The following is a 27,348-nucleotide window of genomic DNA, read 5'->3' on the forward strand; positions in this document are numbered from 1 at the left end:
GGACATTTGAAGGTTATGAAGAGTCTTAAACTTGAATTATTTCTAACGGCCACCAGGGGGCGACTCAAGAAGAGGAGAAAATGACCCTTCTTCTCACTTGATTCATTACTTCAGTCAACATTGTACATTGAACACAGCTTAACGACCACAATCGCTAGTTCAATCACTAGTTCATTTATTTTGGAAATTTTTAAGCCTCATAGGAGTAAAAAGCTTTAGTGAGTGGCCACCTTGTGATTGACATGTGGCTTCCTGGGCCTGTGGCTCGTCTGGACTGCCGGTCGGTCTCCATCTTCGAATGTTAACCATTTAAAGGTGGTTTTTCTGTTCATGAAAATCCATTTGAACGATCTGATGTCTTGTTCTCAAGACTTTACCCCTGTCGGTACAGCGTGTTTATAAGAAAGCCATTACGTGTCCCTTTTCAAAGTCTCCACAGTAACTTGGGCCTTGGCAACAAAACCACTTGGGTGCTTTAGGGGAAGGGGGCAGGTATCACTTTACTTTGCAGTGACTCGTATCCTGAAGATATCCATGAAGATACAAAATACCACCACGCGCCTCTTCACACGAGGGCCGAGGCAGAAGCTCGTTGTTAACGGTGCAAAAAGAACCTGCGGATCGGCCGTCTGTCGAAGCAGCATCATCGGCTGCAGCGGCTGGTCAGCTAGCGACAAGTGGATCACGTGACCCAGGACGTGACCACACAGAGGGAGCGCAGCACACGTTCTCCAGGTGGACGTCACACCACAGTTCAAGTTTCCACAGTCTGGTAACCCAGAAATGGTTATTTCTTGCTTATATGTATGAACATATTATAAAGTAACTTGTAAAAACCTTCCCTTCAACAGGCTGTGTTTGAAAGTGGAACAAACATTTGATTATTTACGGGACCAATTAGTGCTGCTATTTGTTACATTTCAACAAACGTACGATCCAACCAGCAGCTTCACAGCGATGTCTTGTAATTAGATGGACTTGTTTTTGGGAGACATTTTAACAGGTTTTCACAACAGTAGTGGTGAGATACAAATGCTTTTTGATTTGGCTGCAGTGATCAAACAAAAACTCATTCGGATGTAGGAAATGAGAATTTACAGACATTCTATAGACGTGTCGCTGGAAAGTAGGTTTGCTAATAAACTTTTTGGAGTTTTTCTGGAGCGAAGCGCGTCCTCCATCATTCTTTCAACAAACCAAAATGAAAGCATGTGCTAACCAACAATTAAGGACAAAGCTTTATTTCACTAAAGCATTTTCTCTTTAGGACCTATCCAGATCATTTATAAATAGAGACATTTTGATGCAGAAAAATGATACTAGGACACTTCCAGATGTCTAATGCAGACCAGACGACGGTTTATCCAACATTGGCTGCAGCTACCTTTCAAAGATTGATCCAAACATGAACCCATCCAGATGGAAGAATTGAACCACTTCCACAAAGTTATTTTTTGTTCATCAACACTTAATACTCAAAATAAGAAATTTACATGGAACATTTAATCTTCTGGTTTTGCGTGTGTTTTGATCATTTAAAATCTCATCCTTTCTGAGCGAGTTACTTCAATAATATGAACTCAGTTTGGTTTCCGGCTCTCTGCCACATTCACCTCAAGATACGTTTAGACTTTCGGATTAACAGCAATATGTGATTTTATTGCAGGATGACGTTTACAAAGAGCTATATTTGTACATTTGTGATTTGAAGAATGCAGGACCGTCCACAAATACCAGGGTTCACATTAGCGGTAGTCAAGAATTTTGTCCGAACCTTTAAATGATACAAATATGACATTAAACGGGTACCTAAAAGAAAAATCTGTGACCAAGTACGTCTCAAGGATTTCTATGGAGAAAAAAAATCTCAATCTGCATTTTCCGATACCGAGCAGCACCTTGACTTACTTATGCTTTACGGTTTTCTTGTACTCAAGGGACACGGGGGTTTTATTTGCTGAAGTGGAATTCATTTCTCAGCTGCATCAACAGTAATGCATCATTTGCCCCTGGAAAAATGGAAACTCCCAACACAACAGAAGGATTACACAACTCAAACAGCCTCGTGTACCGTCTGATGCGATATATGTTGAGCAGGTGGGACATGCATTTTGGTTTTAGTGAGACTGAAGGTGGAACCCAGACGGAAATAGTCGCACAAACATGAAAGCGGGACCTGGTTGGTTGGACACGGGGCTCGTGGAGGTGTTTGAAACTCAGCGGGCCCGGTTTACTGTCCTCAGTAACTGGAATGCAAGGGCACCTCTCCACAAGAAGAAAAAAAAAAAATACTAAAATAAGACGCGGAGGGGGGGGGAAATTGGGGGTGACTGAATGAGAAGACCACATGGAGGCTGATAATAAAAACAAACTAGCAGGAGGATACAAAGAATGAGGGGGGGCTGGAAGGCCGGAGTAGTTTACCGGAAGGGAGCGTGCAGGGTAAACACTCGCATACTGTTGCTTTAGTGGTTGGTCACGTGATGAACGGCGTCCTGGCTCCAAGGAGTCCATGGCAGGCATTCCAGCTTCAAGGTCATGTTTCACCCGGAAACTTCAGAGACAACAGTCACCACAAAATAGACGGCTGCACATGCTTCAATTGTGTTTGGTTGGTATTTTCTACCAATTATTTTTAAATCCATCAGTTAAATGGTCATATTGCAGAAAATAAATCTTTGTGATGCTCCTCGTTTTACGCCCTTTCAATACAGCGATGATTCAATTCACTGGGTCGTGTTAAAAAATATGTATGGATTTTCCAAAAAGAACCCACACAAGTCTTAAAAAGGCCTGCGGGGAGAAAAGAGAACACATGTACACACCAAACACCATCCCTATAGTTAGGCTGAAGGAGACAATTGTGAGTATAGGTGGTCTCATTCTGACGTTAAGGAAAATACTACACTTGATTGTAAGTTTCAGAGTAAAGCCACATTTTAGTGGAGTACCGAGCTATAGAGGAGGGAATAAATACCAAAGAGCAGAAAAACCTTACACAGCCAATTTTTCAATGATGGGTTCTGCTTCCCCTTAAAAGCAAAGCGCGCGGACACCGAGGCAGGCAGCTGCACCACAGCAGTACTACAAATACTACAGAGAACATGTTGACATGCAGGAACCAAGACCAATTAGCAGCGCGCGGTAGACCAAGACTCAGGGGGTTGTTTAGTTGTTTTGGTTTATTGTGCACATTGTTCTGTAGACCAGTCCAGAGTGTAGAGAATGGAGCCGTTTCCACCATTTAGGGAATTATAAGAAAGCCTAGTAGTTTTTTTTTCTTCAACTGCACTTAATTAGTAAACTGCTTTTTTGCACAATCCTTTATTTGAACAATTAACAAAATAGAATGCTTAGAGGATTAAAATTAGAGACCGTAGAGATTTTTTTTTTTGGTCAATATTCCAACATTTCCCAGCAGACAATAGTGTTAGGAGCACTCACTGAAAAGAAGCATTATTGAAGCATTTCACCAGCACATTTCCAGACTTGAGATAAAACTGTACAACAGAAAGCGCAAAAGGTGTCCGTTCAAAGTCCCAAATCTAAAACATTCCAAAGGAAAATACGCAAACCAACATGTCACAATTTGTGCAGATAGGACTCCAAAGCCATTAGCACAACTGAAATATTAAAATGGGAAAATGCCTCGCCGGTACGAGCGGCATGCCTCTGTTTCCGGAGTGGAAGGAGTCACGGACGTGGCCACATCCCGGATGGAGAAGGCAAAATAGAGTTGAAATACATATTGAAGGAAAGGCAGTGGGGTCAATAGCAAAGTCGTCCTTTGGTTTACATGGGGAAAGGTTTCTGACATTGAAACCTACAAGAAGTCCATCAAGACCATGCGCCACATGATGCTACTTTTGGATTACATAGTCTAGAAAATAATTGATGTGGCATTAAGTAAATTTGGAAAATTTCAGACTTTTTAATAAGACTGAGATTCAGTCTTTGTTATTAAAACATAGTGTAAGAGTTATAATTAAATACTTGTGCTGCCATTAATAGAAGACTTATATTTTGCACTCTTCAATATGAGGCAGCAAAAATGTGGAACATCCATCTATCTTGTGTACAACGTTTTATTAACTACCTGTAAGGAAAAACTTCTGGCGATAAAAGCACACAAGCTTAATTCATTAGAAATACTTGGGCCGATTATATATTAAAGTGTTAATACTGAGATACCAACACTGGTGGTGGGAATGTGACTGGGTCTTGAAAAAGAAAAAAATCAATTGTGAAAAGGAAGAAAATGACAAAAAAGGGAAATAAATATCAAGCAAAGAACTAGCTCAATTTTATTCATTGTTGTGCTTTAGCCTGTGTAATTTTTTTTTTTTTCAAACACCAATTCAAATGCAAGCATATTTTTCGGAAAGGAGCGAGAGCATGGGGACATCCAATAAATGATGTATGACAAAAAAAAAAGAAAAAACATCTTTTAGTAACTCAAAACTGAATTCATCTAAATCTATGAGTGATCCCAAAAAAAAAGAAAAGAAATCAACATCTTTTAACAAAAGCAAACACCATCCTTTTGTGCACGTCTGGGGTTTCCTACAGAGCTTCGCACGGATCGAGTCCAACTTCCTCCCAACACGCAGTTTTCCCCCGGCGGCGAAGAGGGAAGGCTGAGCCACAACAGAGTAAATACAGAGGTGTGTCGGGTACATTCCCCCAAATCGTCACAGACATTAGACTTGCTGTTGGTGCCTGATGAGGGGGAGACTTGTACACCGAGTGGAAAAACATCACACGTTGAACCTAAGGCAGCCCCCTGCTTTCTGCTGAGATTTCCGGGGGTAAGAGGGGTGGTGTGGCTCAAAACTACACTGATAAGCCACCGATACACAGGTGGAACCTTTAGACAACAAATTCAACGGAGAGAGAAGGAAGCGTACAAAGTAAACAAGGGCAGGTTTTGAATGGACCGTCTTGATTGGTTGCCAAGTCTACAGTGCAATAACCGAGTCTAAAAAAATAGCACAGTCCATCAGAACCCAAACATGTTTTCAGTCAGATTTGATAATTGTCTTTTTTTTTTTTACATTTAATTTGCAAAATATTTGTTTGCCTGTCATAATGTAATCAGTTTATACTCTGCGCACAGATGCTCATTTTGTTATTAAAGTCTAAAGCGCATCGATATATATTTTTTAGTCTTTCTAGATCTAAACTCACATAACAAGGACCACTCAAACAAGGGAGTGGTTCGGTTCTCAATGTACTCTTTTCTCCTGTTGATGGCTCAAGTTGTACCTAGATTTAAAAGCATCGTAAAAGTGAGGAAATGGATGAGGAGGAGTTTGTGGTGGTGGCAAAGAAGACAATCCGGCCTTGGGAGGAGACTCATGATAATGCTGGTGCTGGGCCTTTTCAATGCACTAGGGAAAATTTATTAGGCTTTTAAACTGCTGCCAATTCAGGCAAACAGTCCTTCACTAAAAGGCAAAACACTGATATTTCTAGGTCATTTCCTTAAAAACGTAATTTGAACAAGAGAAGTCACCCCGGCGGTCCACTTGCAGGCGGGGCTAGATGGTTCTTCCTGTGTGCGAGTCCTCCGTTTGCTAACTGAGCCGAGCGGCGGGCTCAGTCAGAGGAGTGTCTCAGGTCCTGACCTGTAACCCCCCCTCGGTCTATTCAACAGTCCTTTCCTCGGTGCTTTAAAAGTAAAAACAAAAAAGACAAAACAAAAAAAACAGCAGTGGTGCACAGAGAAGAGAGCGCAGTCACAGGGGAATCGTTGTGAATGCAGCCTGTTTCTCTTCCTCCAAAAAAAGGAAAAACATGGGGAAAAAGGTGTTGGAAAAGCTGGTTCTCAGGAAAGCGGGACGGGAGGGAAGAAGAGGAAAATCTTGCAAAGAGAACAAGTTGGGCAGTGTTCCTGTTCGTTAGTTTTATGTGTGTTTCTGTCATGTGTCCATTTGCTGTCCTGTCAACGGGTGCATTTAGAGCATGTATGTTGTGTGCGTTTGTGAATATATTTGGGTATTCTTGCGTGTACGTCGGGATGTGGGTGTGTGTGTGTGTGTGTCTACAGCAGGTCGACGCGGCGGTAGTACAGCAGGTAGGCGGTGCGCTCTGCAGTCTGCTTCATCACCTGGTACGGGGGGATGACCTTCACCGCCTGGTCGTCGATGCGCAGCCAGCCGTTAAGACCGATGTGGAAGACGTCCGTGGTGTAATGACCACCTGTCGCACTGTTCCCATGGTGATAGACAACTGGTTAAGGCGGGGGGAGGGGGGGGGGGGGGGGGGGGGGGGGGGGGGAGAGAAACAGTTGATCACTTAGTACACATTCTTTCAATTATGAAATTAAAGTTGTCCAGCCCAAGTTAAGTGAAAGTTCAGGAGGTATTTAGCACCATTTAAGCAAACCAGAGCTCCTTGACTAGTAAAAGTCAAACTACAGGTCTCTTTATCCAAGAAAACAAGTGCTAACCGGGGTTTGCTCATTACTTGTAAAAATCTGATGGTAAATATTTTATACACTGATAGTCAGACTAGGAGGGCAATAACTCAATATTGTTGTTTTGGGCCACATCACAATTCCAACAATGACAAAGTTGTTACAAAAACAACATTACAAGCAGAAGTAATTATAATATAATAAGTACATAAACACACCTGCAAAGAGCCTGTAAGTTCTTTGGCCTTTCACAAATTTGCTCCTTACTCCAGAGGACAAAAGATCTAAAGAAAAGAACACAAACACATTTTAATGCACTGAGTTATAGGCAGTGTTACTGTAAAAAGCCATGGTGTAACAGAGATAAACATATGTAAAAATGTCTTATCACAATCCTTTGATGTACAAAATGGTGTACAGTGGCGTACAACTTCTCTGAAACCCTGCTTTTGATTTATTCGGAACCCGATCCCTGCCATTAAAGTCTTGTGCAACTTGTGCACTGCCTGAAGTTGGGTCATTTTCGTAAATCACTCCCTCAGGACTCCACTTTAGGGACAAAACATTCTCCTTCAATATCAAAGACTATTCTTTCTCTGGAAAATAGTGAGTGGAATTTGTAACAACATTAGTGGTTAATTCGGCCCTCGTCGAGGTTGGAGTTCTTGTGACTGGACATTCAGTCTTGTGTCTTAAATACGGTGGGGCTTTCGTGATAAGCCGACATCAACTAATACAAGGCTCGCTTTGGTTAACATTATGGTCGGCTGTAAGCAAATGGGTACACAACCATCATTTGTGATCAGTCACGTCTGTAGGAAGGCTGATCCCTGCTGATGCTCTTTGTGTTCAACGGCGCATCAGGAGAGCAGAGAGGGAGGGAGGACTCTATACCTTTGCTGATTTCCAGATCAACAGGATAATCAATGTTCTTGATCAGTTTCTGGCAGCCTCCCGTCTTTTCAAAAACAAATCTCTTGAGATGGAGCACCAGCACCGGGGGCAGCTCCTCCAGAGTCACTCTCCGACTGATCTCGATCTAAAGACAGAAAGACATGGAATGTAGGAAAAGATAATTTTTTTTTTTTAAATAAGGTTTTAAAGATTCACAAGAGTTCTTTGGAAGTGTAGCTTTAATTGGCCTCTTCTTAAAAAGAAATGGTAAAGTTGTTTGTGGAAAACAGTTTGCCGGGATCATGAATCATTTGGTTTTGAGACAGGAGCTATAAAGCACAGTTAACGATCTCCAACCTAGAAGCCACAGAGAAATCGGTTTGTCTGCTACATAAACACACACATCGGAGTGTCGAGCAGATGCTCCCTGCCTTCGTCGGTCCGACAAAATGTTCTCTCACTCAATGTTTTCTGCAATAGACTTACTCTGAGCCAAGGAAATAATGTAACTTTAATGTGGAAAAAAAACCCCACGGCTTTAATATAGATTGATGCTTCTTAGGCAACAAGAAATACACAAAATAACATTCAATACTATCAATCAAAAATAGAGAGCATTTCCATCACTTCCATTTAAATACATTTTCACTATGTCATCTGTATTCATACCTCCTGCTTGGTCTTAGAGGTGTAACCCTGGACCGACTCTCGGGCCACTAAAGTCTCTAAAGCCTCCTGGACAGTGCGGATCTTCTCTGACTGGATGTCCAGCTGCAGGGTGAAGAAAGGCTGCAGAGTGGCCGACTCTTTAGAGTTCTGTTGATACACCACCGATCTGAAAGAAAGCCCCGTAAAATAACTCTGGTTATAAGAGCAGGTTTGAGCAAATTTGATCGCCCTTGGTTTGGAAATAACAATTGTTATACAAAACTGGAAGAAATAATTGGATTAGTAGCTAATCAAATGCACCTTTATGAATGTTTCTAAGCATAACCTTTGGCAAAGAATCCCTGTCTGCTTAAAACTCAACATCACTTTTTAAACTGAAACAGTGATTCAGAAACCAAATACATGGGTTATAATGACCAGGCCCCGTGGGCGTACACATCGCGCTCTGTAAACATACACTCCTGTGCTCCACGTTTCTCTGGCTGAGGCCTTTTGGGAGAAAATAAACCTTTAAGGCACTGCGGGAGAAGCGCTGAGCAGGACCATGCCAGACCAGAACCTCAGAGCGTGTTATTTAGGCGGGCTGCAGGTTCTTTCCAGTTTGTCTGGTTAAAGACCTTTGTCTGTGAACGTGTGCCCCCACGTCTCGCTGTCGAGACAACAAGCGCCCCACGGTGGAGGTCATTCTGGAGGACAGCGGTGCCGGCGAGACGAAGGCTGGAGCAAGAGCGATTTGTCATGCCGGCGCGAAGAAGACGACAATTATTTCCGAGGTTTGTGTATTTACTGGGACCAGGAGGACGATAATGCTTTCTGGACTATGAGCAGACAAATGTACAATTATTTTTGATAGTGCACACTTTTCAGTTTTAACATGGTGGACTGCGTTCTGTCTCTAGGGCTTTGGTCTGTCATCTACTGTAGTAACAAACACTAAGAAGCCATTTAAATGTTCATCAAGTCAATATTGAAAAGGTGGGCAGCAATTCATTTGATAGCCAATCCTTCCTAAATCACAAAGCATATTTTCACAAAATAAATGTTGCTCCTTTTATTCTCGCCTCTCGTGAAAAAAGCACAAGCGACAGTGTGAATAAAAGCAGACTTTCTGTACCACGCCTAGGAAGGGAGACCGTCATTTATTAACACAGCTCCCATGGTAACGTGGACACATTAAACAACACTTTAATATATGCATGTTACATCTTAAAACAATACAAAGTATTTACAAAGCACTTACTTAATGATGAAAAAAGCTCACATTACACTGAAACTAATAAGATATTAACGGACCCTTTTCTCCTTAGGAAATGTATGCAACTATGAATCATACGGCATTATTCCAGAGGGTAGGTTGACCCACAAAGCCTCTGACTTTACTGAGAAAATGGGACTAGCAGAAGCCTGGAGAGCTTTGTGAACTCACGAGGGCAACATGAAAAAACAATCCTCTAATTCAGCAGCTACCAGAATGTCTTCCTTTACACAGGGATTATTATTTCACCTTCACATAAAAATGTCCTACTGAAACACATCTTCTCGGCGATCTGTCAAAGTACCTGATGTGCCCACCAAATATGTCAGTGATGGGTGTGCGGACAAAGTCCGCTTGGCGAGTGATGGAAGTCTTATTTCTGGGTCCAACTTGTTCCCACTCATCCTCACTACCTTCTTCCTCCTTATCAACAACATCTTCCTCCACAGCTGGCTGAGACTCTGGCCCGTTGGGTGTAGGAGCTTCAGGTAGAAAACAAGAAAGAAAATACACCTTAGCGGTCAAACTTGAAAGGTTTGGAGAAGGAACTCTTCCCCTATATTGGGGATGAGGTTACAAGTTGGAGGAAATTCAATTTAACTTTAAGTGATGGGACAACTAGATAAAAATAAAATAAAAGCTGAATTTTTGGATTTGTGTGGCGTAGGGTAAATAACTAATGTTCACACCTCTTCTAATCATAAATTGGCATCTTTATCATTTCAATAATGCATTGGTGTTCATGGTCTTTTCCTTTTACAAACTTGATAGCTCCTGCCGCCACTTTGTTGCATCAAGTAAAGCATGCATCTTTAACTAAAACACATACAATGTGCAAGATTCAATTCAACAAGATCAGTATAAATCCCGTTTCTGCTGATGTACGTGCAAGAGATGCTTACTCTCTTCTTGTGGCGAGATTAGTTTTTTCAAAGCCAGCATCTCCTCATGCAGTCCGTTGAGAGTGAAGCCAAGATACTCCTCCGCATCCTCTTGTCGACCCTACGAGTGGCACAAACAGGAAATCAGCAGCAATTAAAACCCTACCAAGATTGCTTAATGTACAATAAAACGCTGGCGTGCAAACAAGACATTCACTGAACAGACAGTGAGGCAGATTTTACAAGGGACACAGAGTGTGTTTATGTCATTAAAACAGAATCAGAATCGACTCTGCATGTTTTAGGCATGAAATGAGTTAGCAAATTCAGAAGTAAAAATGTACACAACAAACAAGGACTTTTTCTTCAGGGACTGCATGTTCTGGAGGAAGCTTTTTCAAAAGAATGATACATAAAAAGCATTGTGACTCATCCGTGTGCAGGAAGGATGTTTTCCACCAGACGCAGCACATTTTACCTTCTCAGAGAGGCTGGACTTGATCAAAGTGAGGAGTCTATAAATGTAGGTCGGTTCAAAAGAAACACCAGGCCGAATGTCTTTCATGGCCTTTTCACCAACAGCTGTGGACACAAAACAAGTTATTCAACACCAGTGAAGCAAACAAAAGGCCAAACCAGTCTTTAAAATGGCTCTGTTGCATCTTACCTTGCTGTTTGGCTTTCGAGGGCACAGGCATGTTGTTGAACTCGTTCACCAGCCTAACGCTGTCACAAACACAGAAGCGAGGGTGAGGTCTTGAGCAATCGTAAACTGGCAAATTTGAAATCACTTAGCGGAAAAGCTCCTTACAAGTTGTCCATCATGGGTGTGGAGGTACACGGCCTCTGCGTTTCATTATGCAGAGGAATGGACTTCAACATGTGGTACATGGGAGGGCACGCAATCAGTGCCTGTAGGGTCTGAGTGGCCAGAGTCAGGGCACAAATAAGCGCGGAGGGAAAGTTACAAAAAGTAGACCCAGTAAACCAGCATCTAAACATTTACATGTGGAATTACAGGGTTAAGAAGACAAAAGTTGCAAGAGCAGCAGAGTGAAAGGATACAGCGTTGATGTAGCACCAGTTTCCCTTGTTGATCAGTCCTCTCGGCTGCAAAGACACTGGTTTATGTATCAACTTCACATTTTCAATAAGTTCTGGGGATTCAAACAGACACAATGTTCTTAAACAGGCCGCTGCAGACAACTCCAACAAACATGAAAATTCACATCAGCATCTTTGTCAATAGCATTAACACACGGTGGTTAATAAAGTTAGGAGTACATGTTTTCACATCGCAAATGTTTTTTGTCATTCTGGTCTCTTGTGACAAAAGCACGAGAAACCATCTGAATAAAGGCAAGAAGTTGCTTTCCCACGCCTAGGAAGGGAGGCTGTCACTGACACACAGCTCCCATGGTAACGTGGACACCGTTCAACAGAAGTCATACAAATATGCATCAAATGACAATGATCATTAGTGTGTTGAACTTTTTGCCCTCAAACTCTAAAATGTGGCTTAAAGTTCAACACTGGAGCAGAATAAACACTGTCAAATCAACACATTTAAATAAACACCACTAAAAAGCAAAGTATTCAAAAGTAGTCAGTTTCCATTTGCTGGTCTATAGTCTTACTACGTTGAACCAATAAAGAAGGAAACTAAGAGGGCCGAAATTCCGCGTGGGTTCATTCAAGTTTTAAAAAAGAACAATGAAGATAAGAAAATAAAGTTCAGCAGAAAAGGGCCTTAAGGTTTTCTGGTTCAGAGGCGAACATTGATGCAATGTAACTCGAAAGAACAATACTTTGTGCCTCCAATTACACCCGAAACGGGCTGGTCGCCTTAGACAAAGACAGGATGGAGCTCCAAGTACAACGAGTTCAAAGTAGAATTTGGGTAAACCGACACTAATGCGGTCCATACTTTGAGAGAACTGCACAGCGAACCACAAACATGTACATGCAATACAAGACAAATCTCAAATATTCTAGTGCTCTTTAACATCATGCTCCACAGGGACAAAAAATGTAATTAAAAACAGTTCAGCATGAAGTGGCATAAGTAAAATACTTCATGTTTTGTTCTTGAATGATTCTCAAATCTCACTTAACTGAAGTCACTTGTATAATCACTTCACCTGATCCTTCTCCAGAGGAGGCAAAACTCACTTCTTTTCAGCCTCTGTATATGTTCTAACTTCACCTGATCAGATGTTTTTCACTTGAACTTATGCTGAAGCTGCAGTCTTACTCTTTGAACAGTGGGTGTGTCTGTGTTTGGGTTTTGCTATTGTAGTAAAGAAACATGATCTCACGGTTTGAGTTGAACATCTGAATGGCCAAATTCTAATCACCTTCTAAACCTCACCTCAACGAGACTTGAAATATCATTTGAGAACAATCCATTTCCCTCTTTCAGAGTGACACTGAATTTACAGGACGAAAAATGTGTGTCTAAAAGGAAGAAGGCTCTAGAATAAAGCTGAATGTTCTGATCTAAAAATCAAGCATGCTATAGCATTCCCATGTCCCACGAGGCTTATTTATATTAGTGTTGGTTAGGGAGGTAAAGTGGGTAACACAAATGTGACCAATGAACTATACCTGACAGCTATTGTGGATCAAGTACCACCATCTAGTGTTCATTCTCTGAACTGCTATAACATGAGCAACATGCCACATGGATTGCCTTGTGGTATGTAGTGGTTGAGCAATTTATATTCAAATATTAGACATAGTAAAATGTTTTTGTCACTTAAAACACCATTTAAACTCTAAAATACCAACTGTTTAAAAGTAAAACTCGAATAGGAACAGCAAAGTAAAAGTATAATTGTCTCAACATTGCCATCAAGTGGAGAGGGAAAGACAAACATCAAACCGGCACGTTGGTCTTTTTTTTTTTTACAAAATACAATAAATCTTCACATAATACCTGCAAGTTTAGGGGCCATAGGATCCTCTGAAACGTGGACAGGGCCGTCTTTGTACTCCCCAAATTTCTCAGGCTGCTCTGGTGTAGCGAGGCAGGGAGACGCCGCCTCCACAACCTGCTTTACCTCCACAAAGGCCTGAGGGCCCCCAGGCAGAGGCTTGGAGTTGTGGAAGAGGCTAGCCCAAGATTTGGGGGGATTGGCAGCAGGTGCAGCTGGAATCACAGGCGAATGGGCCTGCTCTGACACCACCGACTGGGCACCAGAGTCTGGGGAGGCCTGCTGAGCCCCCTCCCCACTCTCACAGTCTTCTTTGTGTTCCTCGGCGCCGACGGCGGCGTCGGGCTCCGCTAGCCGATTGGCCACCCCGCTGTCCGCAAACTCGCTCTCCTCCAGTTCAGTAGTCGTGACGCAAGTGGCGACAGAGGGCGTGGCCACAGCAGCTGGAGGAGGGAGAGGGGATTTGGAGGGCGGGCTGTGTGGAGTTTCTGAAAGTTCGGGACTCTGTGGAGCCAAAAGATCTGGCTGCTGATCTGCAGTCCTCGGCCCTTCTGTCATCTCTCTGCTTTGAGAGGAGGATGAAGAGCAGGAAGTTGCATTGTTGCCATCTGATAAAGAGGCAGTTCCACTTGTTAAGTCCAAAGAAGAGTCATCAGGGCTATCACAAGTCCTCTGATTGGCAGTGGCTGTAGGGGCGAACTTGGCCGCAGAGACAGGTCGGGGAGCCGAGAGTCCTCCCCCCGGCGATGCCTTACCGTCCACATCTTCAGCAGCGTGGTGGGGGCCACCCATCGCATGTCCGTTCACCAGGGCCGTCATAGGCGTCCCATCCGCCACGCTGCTGCTGTTGCCAGTCAATGGGTCCAGGTAGTTGTAATAACCCGGCGGGCGCTTTTTCTTTTTCTTCCTCTCTCGCTGTCCCAGGCTGCCAGAGAGTCCGTCCATATCCTGGCAGGACTGATTGTCCAGGCCTGAGGCCTCCATGTCAGGACCATCCAGCGAGTTGAAGTGGGCCCCGTCCGGGACATCGTCCTCCTGGGGAGATGACGGTTGGGCCTTCTGTGCAGACGGGCAGCCCAGGATGAACTCTGGAGCCTGGGGGTTGAGGGTGCTTGACACCTTGAATAAAGGATCATTCAGCCCAACAGGCTTGGAATCCATCACCTCGTCAACACCAAACTCAATGCGCTGATAGTCTTCTGCAGCAGAGAACATTGCAATCAATTAGAAACATAAAGGGTTGTTGTTCAAATACAGCCTAAATATGAAAATTATGTATTTTACTCTCTGCTGAAGTTTTTCTTACACCCTTGAGTCAGGGGAGCTTTCCGACAGGATCAGACATTGCAGTAAAATTAAACAAATGCTGGACCTTTTTTTTTTTTCAGCCCAAACAACTATTGTTGAGTCTATCCTCAACCACATTCCACCTGGGCTTACGGGGATCCCAGGAACATGTCGAGAGGTAGGGTGATTCAACATGTACACTGAGGCAGAGGACAAAATATAATCTTGGGTATTGTCAGTTATCCTAATTCAGACATTAAATAGACACGCCATTCGTTTTATTTTGGTATTAATTTAAAACACAAGTAGTGTTTCGTGCCATCAGATCTAATCATATGGTTGATGATTACTTCCATTCATGTATATAAACAAAGCGGTAATCTGGCCAGACCATCTTCCTTCATTAAGTTACAATGCAGTTCTTGCTAACGGTGAAAGAGTAACTTCTCCTGTAAAATTTGTGCTGTTGAAACAAGCCTTCATCTAAAGGACGTGAATGTGCGTTTGTCAACTGTGATTGGTACAAGTCTCTCAGATCACTTGAATTACAGTAGGCCAAAACTTTATTACGGAATATTGCCCAATGACAGCAAATATAAACTGATATTTGGGTAGGCTTATTGAGATTCAATTGAGACTAAATAGTTTGCATGGCGTTCTAGAAGACAGCAACAGGCTCACTGTACACATTCATACAATACCCACCTTCAACACAATTTAAAATTCATGCAATGATATTTTTCAGAGTCATCATCATCATTAGTCCCCAATAATTTCTTTCGCAGTCAACATAGTTAAACTATTGAACTATTGCTGATGCAATTTATCTCAGCGGATGTGTTTCTTGGAAGAAAAAAAAATCAACATTGATTCTCATGCATTTGTAAATGCCCTCTGTTGTGTTTTCTTGAAAAGTGAAATCATAATATTGTATATAAATATACTTAAAATATAGTACTTTTCCTTTTCAAATGTTATGCAACTACTTAAAATGTAAAGTAAATATGTACACAAAGAAATATCATCACAATCATTAAGTTAAAATATGTTGCATTGCAGCTTAAATAGTTAATTATTATGCAGAGGCAGAGTGGAAGAAGGTGAACACATCGGAAACATTTGTTAGTGCAAATCAGGAAAAATCATCCAAAAGGCTTTAACAGCTGATTGGTCCTGCAAACTTTAAACCCTGATGGTTTGCAGGGGTTAACAGTAGCAGATCCCCCCCTCACAGTTTAACGATAGTCATCAGTGGGAAATTAACGCAAAATCGTTATGCCGATTGGGCATAACATAATCAATCAGCAAATCTTCATTTAAACTTTTAGTCACCAATATATGATGAGACACAATGGGGCCCAACCGAAGGTGGATACGAACTGCCAACAAAGGTCACATTATGATGCCTTCGGGCTCTGAGTAATTAGTACAATTGGGCGGAAGCCATTACAACGTAAAATGCAGTTTTGGTAAAAAGCTGAATTAGTATAGTGCAGTGTGCAATTACAAAAATAATGACATGAACATGTCACAAATATGTCCATGTGGCGCTTTCAGCAGCGGGGCAGAGGGCACCAACTACTTGTCCAACCCCCCCTCCTTCCTGAAGTTTTAAACTTGGAGGAAACACTGAAATCCAAATCCTTTATTTGATTCTATGGATGAATATTACTCTGTGACGCGAGATCTGTGAACCGTTTCACCACTAGTTAACGGGGTATGAACACAGCTGTTAGTGTTACTGAAACAACACTTCAAGAACGTAAATTGTGTTGAGCGATAAAAAACCATAACAATGTAAGTCTAAATATGCACACACATGTTAGCAATCACTTCAAACCATCCCTATGCCCGTAGTCATTCCGAAATGTTGTTAAATCATATGAAAGTTCCATCCGATTTTAATTCAACTTGGAGCCCTGCAGTGGTGAAAATGCATTATATGCAAGAGAAGATTAGATACTTTGTAGTATCTTGAGCATGCAAAGCTCTACAGATTATACCAACAGGCAAGAGAAAGAATACAGGCGCAAGGTTTAGAAAGCCACCAGTTTTTGAAACCTGGATTTTGAGTTTTACAGCAAACGTACAACAGCTATTCAAGCCACAGGGTGTCGGACTCCTCAACTCACCGCAAACCTGCAGTCCCATTGACTCCATAAAATAAGGTACAGCAGGAGTGCAGTAAGTTCCTAAATAATCAATACAAATCAAGGTAAGGCAAATGTCATGTGCAAACGAGGAATCAAAGACAGGTGGCTGCTCTTACATATTTCATTTGGGGGCTTGAAATTTAATGGATGAAAATGGGATACGAAATTTGTTCTAAACAATATATGATGAATTTACAAATACATTTAAAGTATATGATGAAACACATATGAAAAGCTTCTCCCTGTCCAGCTTGAGCTTCTATATTACATTTATTTTGGACCTGATCTGAAAAACAGTGATGACAACTACAAACATTTGAATAGTCTTTTGATGCTATTAAAAGATCAGAAGGAAAAAGTGAATTATCTAACAATCAACTGTATATGAAATGTACATACCAGAAGACTGACTGACGCATGGAACTTTGTCATTGAACGGCGGAAGCTGTGTGGAGGCAAAATAAATAATTAGAGTAGTTAACAAAACAAACTAAATGCTGCATTTGACGTGCAGCATTTAGTTCCTTACATGTGGACCCTTTGTAATGACATGTTCTGTCCCAGGTCCTTCAAAAGGTTTGGGATTAGCATTTGTCAACATTTGAATAGTATTTCCCATGAACTCTGACTAAAGAGATGCCGACTATTAGAGGCAACCATGTATTGCTGTAAAAGGGCCAAACATCATGGATATTGATTGAATAGTGTAAAAATAAATTCTTACCTCGACATAACATCGCGGAGTCAGAAAAAACTGATTGATCTCATCAGGGCTGAATTCCCCAAAGATGTACTGTAGGAAAGAATCAAAATAACTGTTAGATTGTAAAAAGCTACTTTTCATATACTGATCTTGGAAACAGATATTATATTGTCTGAAAGACCAGAAAGAACAGTTCAGACAAAGTCATAATATATATCGTGAAGGAATTGATATCTAGGTACAAGGCTGATGCACGTCTGCCATGACTGCAGTGCCAGCTTGTGCAAAGGTAAGATACAACATGAAGTGCTGAGTCATGCAGCGTTATGCATAAAACATGTACAAAAATACTTCAAATTTGGATTGTGGGGCCTTCTGCTCGAAGTGAAGTAGACCCTCAAATCAAGCTAAGAAGGTGTATGTACGGGTGTAGCTTATTGTACTTTAATGACAGACTCAAACAATGTCTCAGGAAAGGCATTGAAGGGCTTTGGATTCTGTCCGCTGGAAATCATGAACCGTAAACGGTCAATAATTAAATGATGAATTAGTCACTAAAGATAACAGAATTGGTGACTGATTACTTGCACACTGAGCAGAGTTGCATTTCTCAGGCAGATACCGGTTTATTTAAACAAAGCAGATTGCACAAAACTATTCAGCATCCGTGTTTCCCGGGGTTCACGACTTCAGGGCTGGGGATCAGTAGTCGGGCGAACGCGTCGAGCGGACACCTTCACCCTGGTGTTTGTTACGCAGGGTGGGGGGGGGGCTCCCCTTTTATAGTGGTAGGGGAAACAGTATTTGTTTCGTGTAAACCACATTTCAGTACAGATAACATTCCTCACTTTTAAAAAGTAGAAGATCTGCTTAATGTATCCCAATTCCATTTGGAAATTGCCAGAGCTAGGATTGTTAACCGTGTGTGCACCTGCGTACGACCAAACATAAAGCCACGGCACAGCAGCGCCGTTAATCCTCTGCGTGTCATCACAGTGGGACGTGAAAGGAGAGGCCTGCAGAAAACAAAGTGCAGCTCAGGCAAATGAAACTTTGCAAACGAGGCGCGAGGCCCTGCATTGCTGAAACGGCACTACGAGCGGCAAACAGCCAGCAGTGAGCCAACGGCCTCGGGACGACTAACACAATCACAAGAGAAAGAATTTCCCGTTGCTCCTTTCTGCAGGCGTGCCACACGTACCACACTAAGCTTCCCTTGCCGATTGTTTGGACCGAGGATTACAAATTAGCCATCAGTATGATTTCAACAGTTTAGCGACGATACTACACAAACGCACGCACACAACAGGGATAGAGCAACATCACTACACAAAGAGCAGGGCTGGAATCGTATTAGAATATGATATTTAAAGTAAGCTTTTCTACCACTTAATGACTCGTAGGAACGGTTTTTAAAAGTTTAAAATACAACATTGCATAGCAGGTGACCAGAAATGGATTTTGGTTCATCATCTGAACAATTCTAAACAATAGAATCAGTCAGGCAGAAACACATGAGACTGACTCAAAGCAGACAAAAAAACCCGACACTGCTGGCATCTGCAATACTGATCCTGACAACTACCCAAACACAGCCGCTTTCTCCATGACACCTGGAGCACAAAGCTGTGCCCTGTTCCTCTACTTCCACAACACCCCAAACAAAGGGTGTTTAAAATAATAATAATACCCTTCAACTAACCGATAAATCATTCTTGACACCGGATTTGATTGTATAAACCACCTGGGTCATAATTATCTGTGATGAGGATACTACTGTGCTCGTTCTGTTAAATAGAAAGCCTAGTTATTAATAGACAACTTGGCTCGGCATTAAAATGCTGCATCGCCACTACGAATAAGGTCAGACTAGATTTCAATGAATGTCCTGAGCATGCCTGTGCCTGCATATTGGCACAATGTAGTAATAGGGTGACATATGATTACAAGGCATGAAAGAGTGACGGTGGAAGAAAGGGATCCTTGCGATTCATACTGCTGGGAGAGCATTACTTGCTATTCAACAATTTTTTTATGTTTCGATATACGTTTGCAATGAGCCATTACAAAACCATTTATTAATACAGCTAAATAGATCAAGTTACTGTGAACATTTGAAAACCTGCTAGGCTTGAATGAAGCTATTGGAATGACAATTTCAACCCCGCCCTCTCCTCTCGAGGTGAATTACCCAGAGAACTTTCAGAATTGTAAACTACCGGTTAGACTAAATTAATCCTTTTTCAAATCAACATCTGAGTTCACAGTTGATCAGACAAAACAATACGTTTGAAGGCTGCGAACTCTGTAGCTTTTTAACTGAGAATGTATGGAGCTATTAACCAAACTGCACACCTTCTTGTGTACCAAATATCCAGTCAAATGTTCATCTTTAACGGTCATCCAAACATGTGTAATGTTAGCACGCTACTGATGGAAAAAAATGTTGACATTTAGCATGTTAGTGCAATATGTAACGAGTAATATGGTAATCTTAATGTACATTCACAGTGAAATGTATTTGAATGACAGAATACACCACTTGTATGAAAGTTTATAATTGTATGGTTGGTTAGCTAACCCAAGACAAAAATGAGGATGATGTCGCAATAATAGTTGAAAGTTGTGAAATCGCTGAAGAGTCACATTTTGCCATTGGGTGAAATCACAATAACCGCTGAAGGGGTCTACTCTAAATAATTACCATGAGTGCATTTTATGTCTGGAGAGCAAATCCATGTCAGATGGACATAGACGTAAAAAGAATATCCATTTTACACCGCTTTCTGGATTTTTTTAAAAACTATTTATGGAAAACACCTTCATGGAGCATCGAGTATACACCATGCTTTGACTTATCAGGCACTTCACGCCCGAGCTACTCAAATTCAAAGTCTAAATGTGAACCAGGTCATTTCAGGTTTCTTCTAACATAAAAATGACAACTTTAGGAAAGCCCAACAGCCATACCTTCATCAAGAGAGATTACAGAATAATGGTTTGTTATCAAACAAGTAATTATCATCATTCTTATGTTTAAGTGTGACTAACACACCAAATTATAGCATTGAGATTTATTCTACACCAATCCTGCATTGGCCTTCAATGTGAGGAATTGTTGCCTGAATTAATTACTGCAAGACCTAATTGAAACTAGTCTTACAGGTGTGAACACGGCCGTGGCTTGTGATCATTCAGCTGAACCACCGGTTTATCAACTCTTCTTTAACTTGAATTTGGTGTCCTGATATTGGATCTAATGTTAGACATCTTTGGGATTTTAAATTCATCACTTGTCAGTTTTAATTTCCTACAGAACAAATGTGACTGCAGCGCTTTTGAGTATTGATGATTACTTTTTTTGTTATAACACTGGAAAAACAGTTGGATAATAATGGTCAACTGTTAATGAGGTCGGTGTGTCGACACTTTAATGCATTTTAAAAGTGTCATATTACTAGCACAACATCATGCTATTTATTGCATGCACTTTAAGCACCGTATGATGAGGAATCCCCCCCCCCCCCTCCTGAAGGGATTTCTCAATATCACCAAGACCGTTTAGGACGTTCACCTCATTGGCCAAAGACGCATACGAGCTGACAGCTGCTTTTAAAAAGAGGCTGAAACTCGTGAAGCTTCCACCTCTCTGCGCAGAGAGCCAATAGAAACACTTCAACACCGAGACCAGGAAGAAGCGTGAAAGCATGGAAAAAGTTTCATTTTCTGGCCTCCTGCGTCCTAATTAGTGTTCCTGCCACTCGGTTTGAATCCAGTGAAGCGCGTAACGCAGGTTTTAAACCTCAGTGCGTCGATTTTGGCCTCAAGTCGAACTTAAATTAAGTTATTACAAAGAAACTTCAGACCTGAAGTCGCCTGCATGCTTCGCTATACAACGGGCCTCCCCCCCCCTTCCCCGACTCACGATAGCTGGGGTTTAATCCCACAGAAATAAACCATTAAACGTGCCACGTTATTTACAATCCAAACATTACAAAGACTGGCCCGTCCGCCCCGCAGCGCGCGAGGAACACAGTGTCTTTATTGTCGGTTACATTTTAAATAAATCTCCGGCCATCAAGGAGGGCCCGCGCCGCCGCATTGGCGCGGAGCTAACGAGCTAGCGGCCATCTGGCCAGAGCCGTTTAGCTCGCTAAAAAGCCAGCGAGACGTGAGTTAACCTGCGTAAAAACGCGAGGAAAAAAAAAACCTAAAACCCCGGTCGTTTAACTCGTACGTGACTGCTCGGAACAGAACTGCAGTGACTTCCACTTCAAAAACGTGCGCTCGGGGGTGAAAGGCCTTACGGGGCTGGTGGGCCATGCATACACGCAGCAGTTTTTACTGTGTCGCTTTTGCCTCGGGAAACGACACATGTCACTCGGGATATATCCCACCGAAGTGCCGCTGGCCTTACAGTGGCGCGCACGCACGAGTCTTCTGGCTAAACGTGGCTGTCGTGTCCTTAAAACCGGCGGCAGGCAGCGCCGCTGTCCCCTTTGAATGGAGCGACCAGAGGCCTGTTGGCTAACGTTGCCATGCTGGTGGTGTTTCAATGAGGCTTAGAGGGGGGTTGGGGGGGGGGGCATTAGCAAGCACTTTTCAGCTCTTGCATTTTCAATGACACGCACGGTTAGCAAGATTTTTTAAATAGCTCCTGGCATCTGATCAAATTACCGCCCTAGTACAAGAATATTTTCGGTCAGAAGGTTGTTCAACCGAGCAGCGGTCGCGAGTGTGTGAATAACGTTGCACGGCGTGCAGCGGGACATGTTTTGCAGGCTAACGTTAGCCAGCTAGCTTGACTACCTGGTTGCTGTAAGAAGCCATGCTCCCGGTGAGATATTCTCTCCTCCGCTGACAAGATGAAAACTCTCCCGGGGTGGTGTTGCAGGTTTGTAACGGCGGTTACAAAGAGTCTCCTATTTCGACGTCATTGCCATTTTCCCGACGTTGTCCTGGCAGTCGTGGGCTACGATCCATGCAATGCATCAGCACTTCATGCTGCTCGCCTTGCCGTCACCGCCATTTCTGTGTAGCCTCGTCCTCGCTTGCTAGCCAGCGGAGCGCACGGTCGGTTGTAGTGAGCGGCGTGAGCGCAAGGAGTTAGCGACAAAGACTTCCGGTGGTGGCCTGCGCCCGGATTTCACAATAAAGTTCATAATCTCAGCCGATTGATAATCCCCGTCAGTGATACTTTCTGAGCCATTGACCTCTGTGGTGTAAATGCAGATACACACATCAGAACGTCCGTACAGTTACTGTCACCTGAAGACATTTGCAAATGTTAACTTAATCCGAATCGGGTTTATCAATTTTTCACATCTTAGGAATTTGCTTTGAACACAAGGAATGAAAAATGTGTTTAAAAAAATACAAATATAAAAGGAAATAATAATTAATATATTTAAATATGAAGAAAAGGAAATCAAGGATAAAGTGTGTACAATATATCTGAATTGAAAAGACAGAACTGTGTTGTGGTTAAAGGTTTTCGCCTGGTAGCCCTAAATAAGCCAGCAATCTTCAGAAGTAATGTTACTATTGTGGCGAAATGTGCAAGATTGTCCAAGATATTTATAAAAGTACTAGGTACAAAAAACATAAGAAAAACATATAGTGATGTAGTCCCTACAACATCAAGTGAAAATCAGCACAATTCTATCATTAACTGATCTATCATTAATATTCCATATTCTTAAAATAGAATTTGATAGTTAACCCAAAGATTTTTATGGGCCTCTAAAGTACTCAGACTCTGGGTCAGTTGCCTATGTTCACTGAAAATCCAATATTGCTGAAAAAAAGCCATGGCTGCATTATTGTTGTTTATTGCAATCTCCTATCATTTTTACATTAATTACTGTGCTCCTAATGTAAAGTTAATTTCAGTGAGACATTTGTTTTGAAATATGACGATGCTTAGACGGAAGTGGTGGAATATTACCACGAACTTCATAATTGAAGCGTGATCGCATGCGCCGTGGCGTTCACGTCCGATTTGGGGCATGAATCGCAAAATTTTAGTTTTTGTGATTTGAGTGACTGAACCCAAAGTGTTATAAACGTTCGAGCATTAAGGAAGCATTAGTGAAGCTGTAATACTTGTGTTGAACTGAAAAAATAAATAATAATGCAGTTGTCTGTTTTAATCTGACATAAACAACATATAATGAACTATTAAAAAATATTACAAGGACCTCAGTAATGTTTACATCCAACACACTTTAGGCAACTATAACTCTGAGAAAGAAGCCGAAAAACATTAGATAGACAGCCAAAAATCCCCTATAATGTTCACCTCGAATCAACCCTGAAGCGGTGGGCGTGGCCCAGCACAGGTGAGTGGCAGGAGGAGGACGTCTCAAACACAGGAAGCAGAGAGAAGTGGGCTGTTCCGTCTTTTCTTGGCACTAACGACAATACGACTACTTTGTGTGCGGTGTCCAAAAGGTAGGCCTCATCAGTAATTTTGTCCGTGTCATATTCATAAACCTTGAAGAAATTACTTTAAATGAAAACGTGAACTCGAAACACGGATGAACTTCGCAAAAGTAAATAAATCGTAAGCGCTGCTATTAATTGCGGGCCTCTCTCCAATGCTCGTTCCCTCACGCAGTCATTCATTTCCATTAAATGCTAATTCATGCTGCCAAACTGTCCACAGTGTCAGCTACACAGATACAAGCCAACAATCCACCCGTGTATATGTGGGTCTGTAATGTGATTAATGTCCATGATCTTCTCCTTGAAGGCAGAGGAAAATGCCCGAGAGGGTGAGACCCCACCAGAAGAGTGAAGTGTACAATGACTACAAGAGCAGGGCCAGAGACTACTCTCACGACGGAGACCCCCAATCGTACGATGGCAGAGATCGCAACCACAAGCCGAGAGACATGGACAGAGGCTCTGCTGGTGACAGGCGGATCAAACAAAACAGACAGAGGGACATGACAACTGGCTCTCATGAGGAGCCTGGTTACAGAGAGCAGGGCCCTGAAGCACCCTCCAGACCGTAAGGGGCCGCATACTTTCTATTCACAAGCCCCCGCACTCGGTGTCATGTTCTGTCCACTCACTTTCACCATCTGTTGCTGGCCATTCATGTAAAAGGACATGTTTGACACGTAGAATTAATCATGTGGTGTTGTCCTTGCAGGTCCAGAGAGACGCCGCTCTATCGCTCTGAAGTGGAGCCTTATGAGCAGCAACAACGCAGACGAGCTCTTTACAATCTCAGATACATCTTAACCAGCCGAGGCAGGTGTATCTATTTTTGTATTTGAGTTCTTCTGTGAGATGTTGGTCACAATCAAATGGCAATTTTTAAATTTGATTTCATTTTAGAATATTTGTTATATGTATTTATAGTAATTATTTCATCCTCATTTTGATCAACAATTTAACATTCTTAATTAAGCCTGAACTAGAAGTTGACTTTGATTGAGACCAGCGACTATTCAGTCTTTTTTCAAACAAAACAATCAAAATGGCAAATATTTTTGTCGATCTATGAATGGACCCATGGTTGCAGCTCTATCCGCCCGTGACGCATTGTATTCCTCCTGTCTCTTAGGTCTCTGCCAGCTTATGGAGCTGTTTGTGAATCTGCTCGTGGTCATCTGTGCCGGAGTGCCGTACAGCAACAACGGGGGCTACCGTGACCTGGCCAGCCTCGGTGGAATCTACTATTATCAATTTGGTGGAGCCAATGCCTTCCTGGGGGCCGATGCAGAGCGCGTGAAGTACCTCGACCAACAGTTCCATCAGCTCAAGAGACCTCCGTATGTCTTCACCATGGCCTGCGGCGGGGTTTTAATGATCTACGCATGTGCAATGCTTGCCTTGGGGGTTTTCAGGGTCCCTTACCGCTGGCCCCCTGTGCTGATTGGAGAGGCTCTGCTGAACCTCCTGATCGGCCTGGGCTACATCCCTGCGCTGGCCTTCTTCTTCATCAAGGTGCAGAGCACCTACAACGACGCTATCTGCACGGAGAGAGAGCAGATGTACAAGAGCAAAGGACACAAGGGCTTTGAATGCCAGTTTCACGGTGCGGACATCGCAGTGGGCCTCTTTGCGGTGCTGGGGGTGTTTGTTTTCCTCTTCGGTGCAGTGTTGGCTGTCAGAGCTTTCAGGTCAGTGCGAGAGCTGAAGAAGCAAAGGACCGACGAGGACAACAATTTCTAAGACTTTCATCTGTGACATTCGAACAAAAGTGGAATTGATCACAGGTCCATGTGACATGACAACATGTCATATAAGGTGTTATTTTTAAACTAGTTGAATGGGATTTAAAAAAAAAATCTTTTTATACTTACGAAGAAGTTTGTCTTTTTTTTGTTTTTTATAGAATATTTTTTATTTCTACTACTTTTCCAGTTTACATGGTTTTGTATTGTATGTTACATCTTCTATAAACCACTCAAATATCAAGTATTAATCATTAATATGTAATAAAAAGCCCTGGGAATAAAAAGCAGATGGAGAAAGTTTGATTGCCAGAAATACTCACAGGTAATATTTATAAACTCTTTGTAGGGCTCACAAACACAACAATACCACAATTGTCCAGTTGTACTTTAGTTTTAGAATCAGTGTCTGATATGTCCCCCATTTTCAGTCCATTGGGCTTCTATTGATCTAGATCTCCTTTCAGCTAAAATCATGTGTTTTGGATTGAAATCATTGTGCATTCCTAAAATCTCAACGGACTACGAGTGAAGCTCATTCTGTGAGTATCTAATCCTGCCACTTGGCTCTTGATTCAGAGGATTTCCGTGAAGGAAAAACTGAACAATTTTTCGAAACCAAATGTCTCTAGCTCTTGAATGGAGAATATCTTAACTATAAGATAATAGTTTGTAATGTGAAGAATGCAACAAAGTTTTGGCGATGACTTTTACAAGAGTTACAGTTGTCATTCTGAGCTTCACCAATAGATGGCACATCTACTGTGATCAGAAGGTTCACCATGGCTTCAACATATTCGCTCCAAATCACATACTTACAACTGCAACAACACACAGAGGCATTCAATTGGGAAATCCCACTTACTCATACTAGTGCACCTTGAATTTTGCTCACATATTTGCTGAGCAGAGGATTGTGGGTCAGAATATCCAGGAAAGCACGCTTGTTTGCATACTATGAAATGTGACTGGACTAGGTAGGACATACTGCTATTTTTTATGCATACAGCCTTGGACATTCTCTGTATTGGGACATACCCAATAGCATAGTAGTATGGATATTGGAACCAAGAGAAGGCTTAATTGTAGGAGGAAACATCAGGAGAAACCAGGAGAACATGGTCAAACATATTACATCATGATTAAATAAAAGTGGAGATATGAATCTTTTACTCACAAAAAGAGGAATTTTGATGCTATTTATTGGCATGAAATCATCATAAAATCTGGTAAGCAAAACGGACACGGCGAAAAAATTCACAGTAAAAAGTTTTATTGCTACTTGGCTTAAAGTTATTTTGAAAAACAGCGTGTCTGCTAGAAACTAATGATAGCAGCATTTCAAAAAATAAAAAATAACCGTCTTCCACAATTCTGTCTGATAAACAGCAAAAGTCCCCATTGTTGGACCTGTTCCTAAATAATACACTTTTGATTATAATCTTAATTAAAATTAATTAATAATCTGCAATTATCTGCAAATCTAAAAACTTCAAAATATTAGATATGATTTATTTGTACAAAAAGGAGCATATTTTATATGTAGTCAATGCTTTTATGTTTGGATTTATATTCAGGGCATGCTTTCAACGTTAAATACATCTTTAATTAGTACCGTCAACAAAAGTACCACTATGAGAGACAGTTTTAACTGGAAATTCCCAATCACTTTGGATTCTGTAGAGAGGGAAATGTAAAATTGCATGAGATAAGGAAGTACAAAAAACACCAGTTTCTTGGCATCAAGAAAAAATATTCAAGCATTTCTAGAAAATAATGTAAAATACAGAAAGGAACCGTGAGATTAAAGAATGGCTACTTTGGTCACATGTTAAACAACTGGATCTTGGATCCGTTTCATTCCCCATACACTCAATCCATTATTCACACAGGCATGCATATACTTACTGAAGCTTCATTTTACAACACAGACATTTTGCGATGTTGTTGTACAGGGAGCTCG

General features: G+C 41.8%; 2 protein-coding genes across 4 annotated transcripts; one reads left to right on the forward strand and one right to left on the reverse strand.

The window, feature by feature from the left end:
• Window positions 1–3,164: 3,164 nt before the first annotated feature.
• Window positions 3,165–22,308, reverse strand: usp10 (ubiquitin specific peptidase 10). Of its 2 annotated transcripts, XM_037484195.2 has the most exons (15): window positions 22,006–22,308; window positions 17,218–17,286; window positions 16,893–16,938; window positions 16,473–16,532; window positions 13,056–14,252; window positions 11,183–11,274; window positions 10,929–11,038; window positions 10,785–10,843; window positions 10,596–10,699; window positions 10,139–10,238; window positions 9,541–9,718; window positions 7,982–8,147; window positions 7,313–7,457; window positions 6,637–6,702; window positions 3,165–6,231 (listed from the first exon to the last, which is right to left on the reverse strand). In XM_037484195.2, the coding sequence occupies exons 1-15, from the start codon at window positions 22,024–22,026 to the stop codon at window positions 6,044–6,046; spliced, it is 2,601 nt and encodes an 866-aa protein (XP_037340092.2). In that variant the 5' UTR covers window positions 22,027–22,308; the 3' UTR covers window positions 3,165–6,043. The 2 variants fall into 2 exon arrangements, with proteins under 2 accessions (XP_037340092.2, XP_037340101.2); XM_037484204.2 differs by lacking the exon at window positions 16,473–16,532.
• A 970-nt stretch (window positions 22,309–23,278) lies between these two features.
• On the forward strand, window positions 23,279–26,470 carry marveld3 (MARVEL domain containing 3). 2 transcript variants are annotated; one of them, XM_037485017.2, is made up of 4 exons: window positions 23,279–23,649; window positions 23,951–24,211; window positions 24,356–24,456; window positions 24,773–26,470. In XM_037485017.2, exons 2-4 carry the CDS (start codon window positions 23,961–23,963, stop codon window positions 25,381–25,383), a joined length of 963 nt encoding a protein of 320 aa, XP_037340914.2. In that variant the 5' UTR covers window positions 23,279–23,649; window positions 23,951–23,960; the 3' UTR covers window positions 25,384–26,470. The 2 variants fall into 2 exon arrangements, with proteins under 2 accessions (XP_037340914.2, XP_037340904.2); XM_037485007.2 differs by having other exon boundaries at window positions 23,642–23,761.
• The last annotated feature ends 878 nt before the right edge of the window (window positions 26,471–27,348 follow it).

The sequence above is a fragment of the Pungitius pungitius genome, chromosome 4, assembly GCF_949316345.1.
Source record: "Pungitius pungitius chromosome 4, fPunPun2.1, whole genome shotgun sequence".
Lineage (NCBI taxonomy): Eukaryota > Metazoa > Chordata > Actinopteri > Perciformes > Gasterosteidae > Pungitius > Pungitius pungitius.

What these genes read in the sequence shown, in the direction of transcription:
- usp10 (XM_037484195.2), bottom strand. Translation starts at nt 22,026, where the DNA reads ATGGCTTCTTACAGCAACCAG. An exon ending in ATGCGTCAGTCAGTCTTCTG is followed by an intron (nt 16,533 to 16,892) that starts GTATGTACATTT and finishes TTGATTATTTAG; the next exon opens with GAACTTACTGCACTCCTGCT. An exon ending in AATCTCGCCACAAGAAGAGA is followed by an intron (nt 9,719 to 10,138) that starts GTAAGCATCTCT and finishes TTCTACCTGAAG; the next exon opens with CTCCTACACCCAACGGGCCA.
- marveld3 (XM_037485007.2), top strand. Translation starts at nt 23,736, where the DNA reads ATGAACTTCGCAAAAGTAAATAAATC. An exon ending in CCTGAAGCACCCTCCAGACC is followed by an intron (nt 24,212 to 24,355) that starts GTAAGGGGCCGC and finishes TTGTCCTTGCAG; the next exon opens with GTCCAGAGAGACGCCGCTCT. An exon ending in ATACATCTTAACCAGCCGAG is followed by an intron (nt 24,457 to 24,772) that starts GCAGGTGTATCT and finishes CCTGTCTCTTAG; the next exon opens with GTCTCTGCCAGCTTATGGAG.